At 51.9% G+C, this 8,240-nt stretch overlaps 1 protein-coding gene across 1 annotated transcript in view; it reads left to right on the top strand.

The window, feature by feature from the left end:
• Positions 1-8,240, top strand: part of ITGA2 (integrin, alpha 2 (CD49B, alpha 2 subunit of VLA-2 receptor)) — a 54,373-nt gene that overhangs the window by 7,939 nt on the left and 38,194 nt on the right. Inside the window, exons 3-4 of the mRNA XM_014542273.1 lie at positions 2,238-2,347; positions 4,826-4,917. Of these exons, the coding sequence (XP_014397759.1) occupies positions 2,238-2,347; positions 4,826-4,917 (202 nt within the window). The remainder of the gene's footprint in view (positions 1-2,237; positions 2,348-4,825; positions 4,918-8,240) is intronic.

Below are 8,240 nucleotides of genomic sequence, written 5' to 3'. Positions count from 1 at the left end.
CTCGCTTCCTGGGAGCCGGGGAGACACACTGGGCTGCTGGTCTCCCCTGAGGCCTCCCCCAGCACAAGCTGAGCTCATTCTATGACAGCGCCATGAGCTCGTGCAGCCGCTGCGGACGGGCCTGGCTGGTAAGCCGGGTATTTCCAGCTGCAGGAACAGTTCCCTTGTTCCCGAGACGTTCCTGCAGAAAAGGGGACGAGAATGAACTTGTGTCATGGCCCCAAAACACCCATCTCTGTGTGAGCTCACATCACGGTTTTAACTTAGAATTAAGGAGACATGTAACTAAGCTCCGTATGTTGTAAATATAATGGCCTGTCTGCAGCAGAATGTTAGATAAACACTAACAAGGAAGCACTCAGCTCTAGAGCAGACCGCAGACTGGCATATAGGATGTTGGCATAACAATGCCCAGTATTCATTGGGTATTCTTTCTTCTCCAGACGCAGAATACTCGTAACGCTCCTGAGAGCTTTGTAGAATCATTGCCCCCTTGGCAAATGAGGGGACGCAGACACAGCTTCCATAGTTTCCCTAAGCGGACAGAGCTAATAAAGAACAAGTCTGGGTAGATGAGTGAAAAGAGAGATAAAATGTTTTAAATGCACCTATATTTTTAAAAATATTTTTTTATTGATTTCAACGAGGAAGGGAGAGGGAGAGAGAGAAACATCAATGATGAGAGAGAATCATCGATTGGCTGCCTCCCGCAGGCCCCACACTGGGGACCATGCTCACCCACTGAGCACACCAGCTGGGTGTGGCCAGGGCGTGTTGACTGACGTATTCACCGAGGTATCCCAGTGGCTGACTCAAGTCTGGCCACAGCAGGGCTGGCCCCACGTGCACCTCCCGGGTGGACAGGGCCAGGGCACCCCGTTCATGTGGGAACAGTACCCCGGAGCTGTGAGCTGTGTCAGCCCCCGGGATCGCAATCAGCATTTGCTGAATCTAAGAGGACAATGTTAAGCACCTGCTGTAAACCCTGGGAACTTGCTAGCACTGAAGGGACACTGGGGAGTTTAGAGACTCAAAGACCAAGGGAGGCATTTACAACCGCCTGGGACTGTGGGTGCGAAACAACCCAGACCGCCTTAAACACTGTTTACCGACCTGACAAAGAATTTCGGCCTCCAGGGGGTGGGCGAACGCTCTGTTTTGGAACTCTCCATAATCACTGTTTGGCCACAAGGTAAGTGGCCGGTGAGCGCTATTCTGGGCAGCCCTGGAGGAGTGCCAGCTCCCCGCAGAGCGCTCCCGGGCGGGGCTCAGCTGCTGGTGGTCCGCCTGCCTGCGTGGGTGCAGTCCACGCCTGGCAGAGGCTCGGCCCCGCCCCTCAGGGCCCTCCCCCGCCACTCGATTATCCTGTCCTGACCCCGTCCCACCCTCTCCTCCCTGCCTCCTCCTCTACAGTTGTCACATGAAATCCTCAGCCCGCCACTCGATTATCCTGTCCCGACCCCGTCCCACCCTCTCCTCCCTGCCTCCTCCTCTCCAGTTGTCACACGAAATCCTCTGGGTAAATACACCAGCCTCCCTCCTCTTCCCGTCGGGCGGACTTAGGAAAGCCGAGATTCCCTCCAGAATAATTCTATCAGCCGAATAAGGGGGACTTACTACGGACCCAGGGACAGTCTCTCACGTGTTCCATGTTTTCCTGCTCCCAGGATTGTCCTGGTCCCCTCTGCTAAGAATGCCGGCGGCTACCTCCATCCTTCAACCGGCCCCGTATTTGTTCCAGAGGGGAACTTACCCATATCTTGTCATTCATCTATATTATTGGTTTAGTTGTCACGTATTTTAAACAGTTTTATCAGATTAAGTAAACAGAAGTGTGCCTTGGGCTCTTTTTAATCCACTGTAACACAGCCTGGGGCACATGCTGTTTAATGGATAAAATATTTATACCAATGGCTTATGGAAGGATTTAAGTTTCATAGACAGAAAATCAAATCCTTTCCGTGTGGCTGACATTGGGGCTGGTGTTATGTGCCCATTGCTCAGCTCTGCTCACAGAGGCTCCCAGGGTGCCGGGGCCAGACAGCCGAATTACAGGCCTCACCCAGCACCCTGAGGAGCAGAGAGGAAGGAAGGAGACCGATTTATAGCTGAACAAATAGGACGAGTCGTGAGAAATGGACATCAAAGGTGGTTCTCCACGGCTCTGTGGTCAGCGTTCTCTGTGAGAAGCACTAGCCAACGTTTCATATCTCATGAGAACTCACTCCCGTCTGCAGGTTGCTGGTCGGCTCGCCGTGGAGTGGCTCTCCGGACAACCGCATGGGCGACGTGTACAGATGTCCGCTCCACCTGCCCACGGCTGCCTGTGAGAAGCTCAATTTGCAAGGTGAGCTGCGGGCGGCAGTGCGGTTTCTCACAGCCAGCGGAACCTGCTGTGTTACACACGATTGAAAAGTAACAGAACCCGTCACGGTTCTGTCTGAAAGAACTGCAGGCAGCTTTCCTGGCCTTCCTGTTCTCGGTTGTATTGGCCCAACTGTAGCCAAATCTCCCACCGAGTGTGAAGGCTGGTTTACTGAGACGCGTGGGAACGGGCTGCCCCTGCACCGGCCGCCCCCAGACGGGAGCCAGTTCCCACCCGCGTTCAGGAGCGTTTTTCTGATAATTTACAGAAATCGAAGGCTGCCCAAACCCCCCGCTCCCTCTCCCCAAAAGAAACCCCATGAAGCGTAGAGATGTCAGTCCTGAGGCTGACGTCAGGGGCGCTGTGTCTGAATGACTCCATTCTGATAAGAGCATTCGCGCCCGGGAACGATGTGAAATGGTTGGGATGCTGTTTTCATTCCCTCATCGCAGATGCTTTCTATTAATGCGGAAGCTACTAAAAGTTACTGGAAGCCTGAGTGAGTCATGCTTCCACACAGCACGTCCCGGGGCAGGTCACACGTTGCTCAATTCCTTCCTCGTCATCAGTCGAAAGAGCCAGCGCCCAGGGGTCATGGAGCCCTGAGCCCTGAGGAGCCAAGGCGTGGTGCGGCCGGCGGGGCTCAGGACTTGAGCATCTACCCACGACCCAGGAGGTCAGGGTGTGGTTCCCGGTCAGGGCACATGACCGGGTTGTGGGCTCGATCCCCAGTGTGGGGCGTGCAGGAGGCAGCCGATCCATGATTCTCTCTCATCATGGCTGTTTCTCTCTCTCCCTCCCTCTCCCTTCCTCTCTGAAATCAATAAAAACACATTTTAAAAAAAAGAAGGCATGGATTAGGGAAACACAGTGCCGTGGAAATCGAGGGAAGGAGAGATTCAAACCAGTGGCGAAGGCTTAGAGACCAGGGCGGGTGTTTCTGACCCAGCCCTGTCTCCCTGGCTGCCAGCACCATTTCTGGGTCTAGCAGGCGCTCAGTAACCCTAGTCTCAGTGCAATGGGGTGAGTGCCAATAGGGCCCGTGGCTGGGGTGGGGGGTCATCTAGATCCGTGCTCTCCAGACGTCTGCCACCCTCCCCCTCGCTGCAGGCACGTGTAAATGTACAATTTCTAAAAATAGAAACATCCAGGGCGAGTGCTCGAAAGTTTTATTCTACCAGCCCCAATGTTCCATATCGCCTCTAGCTTTTAAACACTCACCCTTAAGGTATACATTCTATTTTAAAATAATTATACATAGGTACTGACGTATTGTCTTCCTAAATAAAAACAACAAATTTAAAAAGTAAAACCATACGCACAGAAGTCCTCCTGTTTTTCTCTGCGGAAGCCGTGTCGCCCTGTTTTGACACTGTCTTGGCTGGGGCATCACCCCGACAGGGCTGACGGGAGAGCAAGGCTTAGGCGCACGTGTGAGGTGACCAGGGTCAAGGAGGGAAAGGGGACTCCATTTCCAGAGGAGAGTGCTGAGCAGAGTTAGGAAAACAGAGCTTTTCTGACCCAAAGGAGACGGCCCTATTCATAGGGCGGGTGGAGGGAGGCGGTCAGAGGCAGGGACTGTCAGTCCAGAGCAGAGCGAAGTGGGTGGAGTTCTCCCGGGTCCCTGGGCAGTGGCTCCCTCCTCTCAGAAACAAGGAAAGGGAGTTTCTCCAGGGCCTCCAGGTAACCCCGAGGGGCCTGGGCCGAGCTGGAACTTCCGGTGCCACTGGCTGGAGAGATTTATCCTGTGACGGGCTAGTCTCGGGCTCTCCTTCCAAAGTCGGCTCACTATTGCTCTGAGCCAGATTCGACTATATGGCTTTCTTTTTAAAAATATATATTTTTAATGATTTCAGAGAGGTAGTGGGGCAGGGGGAGAGAGAGAGAGAGAGAGAGAGAGAGAGAGAGAGAGAGAGAGATCATTGATGAGAGAGAATCATGGATCGGCTGCCTCCTGCAAGCCCCACACTGGGGATGGAGCCTGCAATCAGGCCTGTGCCCTGACTGGGAATCGAACCCTGACCTCCTGGTTCCTGGGTCGACGCTCAGTCACTGAGCCCCGCCGGCCGGGCCATGTGGTCCTTCTTCATAATGCTCTACAGATATTTATTTCTGGTGCAGAGTGGAGCATTAGGTAGAGTATTCGGGCCTTGGAAAGAACAGGGAAGGCACACTGGAAGCCAGAGGCGCTCCGATGTGTGGCTTGGCCAGCGCTGTGACATTGTTCAATGGCAAGGCCTCCGGGTGCTGCCACCTCCAGACCCACCCCCACAGCTCACTGCCCAGCCTCGCAGGTGAGTGAGCTGCCGGTCACCGAGGTCGCTCACGCCCCTGCGCTGCTCACGTGCAGATGGCACTCGAGGGAGCTCAGCGCTACAAGTAAGAGTGCGTGCGCCTGGGTTTTTCAGCGGCTGTAAATGGAGGCAGAAAACGTAACGCGCTTTAACTTTTCCCTTGAAGCTTCCGTGAGCATCCCCAACGTGACGGAGATAAAAACCAACATGAGCCTCGGCCTGACGCTCGCCAGGAACGTGGGCACCGGAGGGTTTCTCGTGAGTGTCCCCTTCTCACGCCCCATCCTTAACCCCGTCCTTCTCCGGGACGCGTGCGCCCAGCGTCTCCCCAACGCCCCCCCCACCGGAAGCAGACCTGGGGGTCCACTGCCGTGAGCATCCCCAACGTGACGGAGATAAAAACCAACATGAGCCTCGGCCTGACGCTCGCCAGGAACGTGGGCACCGGAGGGTTTCTCGTGAGTGTCCCCTTCTCACGCCCCATCCTTAACCCCGTCCTTCTCCGGGACGCGTGCGCCCAGCGTCTCCCCAACGCCCCCCCCACCGGAAGCAGACCTGGGGGTCCACTGTCACGCTGTGTGGCTGTCCCCCCCCAGGAGCCCCCTGATGCGCAGGCTTCTTCAGATCCTCAGCACAACCACTGCCCAGAACGAGGAGCGGAGTCTGTGCCCCTGGGGAGGGCGCCTGGTCTCCGTTGAGAAGGGCTCCTCCCTGCGGGGACCCGCGGGGCAGGTGCTGCTGATTCCAAAAGGAAGTCTGAGAGCTGGAATGCACTTCTGTGTTTCATTTCCTCTGATCTCTGCTAATCTGGTGCTAGTCGAGGTGTGGCTCGGTCTCCCTTCTTTTTTCACGTTGGTGTTTCCTCGCATTTACTTCCTGGGATGCTGGGAGAAGACATCACAGCGAGAGAATGCCTTGCCTAACAAGGCCCTGGGCCAGTCGACTGTTCATAATGTCACATCCAAACACACTGTGGGTGACATGAAGAGTTGCCATAGACCAGTGATGGCGAACCTATGACACGCGTGTCAGAGGTGACACGCGAACTCATTTTTTTGGTTGATTTTTCTTTGTTAAATGGCATTTAAATATATAAAATAAATATCAAAAATATAAGTCTTTGTTTTACTATGGTTGCAAATATCAAAAAATTTCTATATGTGACATGGCACCAGAGTTAAGTTAGGGTTTTTCAAAACGCTGACACGCCAAGCTCAAAAGGTTCGCCATCACTGCCATAGACACATATAGAAAGTGGGGTCTTTCTGAGAGGGAAGAATTTCTGAGCTTAGAACTAACCCAAGAAATACTATGGGAAGTTGTTGAAAAGATGGGGCTATATAAAAGGTGAAAGCCATTGCACCACACGGAAAGAGATTAAAGGCAAATAAAAACCCAGGTTTATTTCACATTCCCACCAGCTCTTACAGGTGTATCCGAGTTGTATTGTCATATTAGAAGAGTCTTAGAAGCTTAACTTTATGTTAGTTTTACCTATGACATGCTAACCTAAAAGCCTAAGTGTATAGCTGGCTTCTTCTGAAAATAGAATCGATTTTGAGCAATGTCCTTCTACTTTCACCAATAGATGTTAGTATTCAGACAGACTTTGTCCCCCTAAGGGAATCAAGTTTTGCTTATAATATGTGTTGCATCAACGTGTGGATGGATGTTGCAATGGATCGCCATGCTTTCTGATATCTCAGAGTCCTTATAATCGATCGCCTTCACCTTTTTTTTTTTTGCTTCTTTGTTTTTAAAGTAAAATAAATTCAGAAAGAAATATATTGAGACATGGGGATTATGGAATGTGCTTCAAAAGTTTTTAACCTGTAACTTCAGATGGAGTACTGCTTCTTTGTTTTTAAAGTAAAATAAATTCAGAAAGAGAAATATATTGAGACATGGGGATTATGGAATGCACTTCAAAAGTTTTTAACCTGTAACTTCACATGGAGTAAAATGAAGTTGCAAGAGAATTTGAGAGATTAATTTAGCCATGTGCCAAGAGAGGAAGGGAGGGAGGGAAGAAGAGAGAGAAGTGTGTGAGAGGGAGAAAAAAAGAAGAAAGAAAAAAGCCAGTTTCCTTTGCATACCTAAGAGATCAAAATTTTAAGATACTCTCAGGACTTATGTGGAAAAGACAGACAATCATCACATTTTTTTGAGCCTTCTTAAATTCTGGGCTTAAAGCAGGAATGGTTCTGGCATTGACAATTGGCACATTTGAATTTCAACTTCTTAGTGCTGTTTTCCTTTGCTTAAAAAAATTTTTTTGAATACTTCACGAGTTATTATTTTTCAAGATGATCAGAAAAATCCAGCTTGGGGATGGGGATCTAGGAATCAGTGATTGGTGTCTGTTATCTAGTAAATTACCAAAGGTATCAATTACGATTTTTCCCAAACTTGGCAAAATGAACCCGTTTTATAGGGAAAACCAACCTTGTGCACTGAGCATGAAAAATGACCACAGCATCTGCCCACTCCCAAAGGTTAAACCGGGTCCAATAACTTTCCTTTTATTCTTCCAATGGCTTTTTGCAAGAGCACGCTTTTCGGTTCAGTTTTAGTGATTGGTCCACAGCTTCACGGTGAGCTCTGGAGCCTCCTTTTCAAGCTCGTGACTGGACGGCTCTTCCCCACTGTCTCCCTTTTCCATCTAACGATTCCCATGTTGTCTGAGCGCGCATTTACCGTGTGACTGACTGGCAGGTCTTGGCTCTTGGCTGGCGGGCCGGAGGTTGGGGGTTGGGCTGATGGGGGGACTCAGGGTGGAGTATGGGGTGTGGGCACGCAGGCCCGGCCAGCCTGGTGACCGCAGGTTTGGGGGAGTGGACATGGACCCCGATGTCCTCAGAGAACTGCTCCCCAGCAGAGCTAAACACGGGCAGCCCATGAGCCTCATCTGCGGTGGTTTAGCAGAGTGGCTTTTGAAACTGGATTTTCACACGAAATTTATCTTCTCCAACTCTCCTTGAGAATGTGGGTGGCCTGGCTGTCCCTGGGCGGAGCCGGGGTGCCCTGCCCCTGCGTGTGCGGGGTGACCTCCTCACGCACCTTGGCCTCTATCCCCAGCCTGAGCTCTCCTCTGGGTTCCCTGCCTGGCCCTGGGGGACATGGGTTTGTGGTTTCTGCTGATAGTCCACATGGAGGGGCAGGAGGAGCCCGCGTTCCGGAAAGACCCCGTAGGATGCTGCTGACAGCCCCACCGCCTTGCTGTTGGCCCAGCGCTGTTCTGGGTGTTTCTTATCTAGAGACCTATGTAACCTTCACAACAACCTTCAAAACAGGCGGCGTGGTCATCTTCACTTTGCACATAAAGCTCTGCACTCATTTTCCTCCTGGGTGTCCCCTGGGATGGAAGCACCCCTTTATCTAGTTTGGTGGGTGACCCGGTGGGTCCCCCTGCACTGACACCTGCCCCGGGAGTGCCAGAGTCCCGCCTCCTGAAGCCTGCCATTGGCCACAGCTCCTCCCCGCTGCTCCCTCCCTCCTGTCTGCCCTTCACCCTGTCACACAAAGGCATTTTTTAAAATATGTTTTTTATTGTTGATAGTATTACAGATGTCTCCCATTTT

The sequence above is a fragment of the Myotis brandtii genome, unplaced genomic scaffold, assembly GCF_000412655.1.
Source record: "Myotis brandtii unplaced genomic scaffold, ASM41265v1 scaffold295, whole genome shotgun sequence".
NCBI classification, from domain to species: Eukaryota; Metazoa; Chordata; class Mammalia; order Chiroptera; family Vespertilionidae; genus Myotis; species Myotis brandtii.
This window is presented reverse-complemented; position numbering and strand designations above follow the sequence as displayed.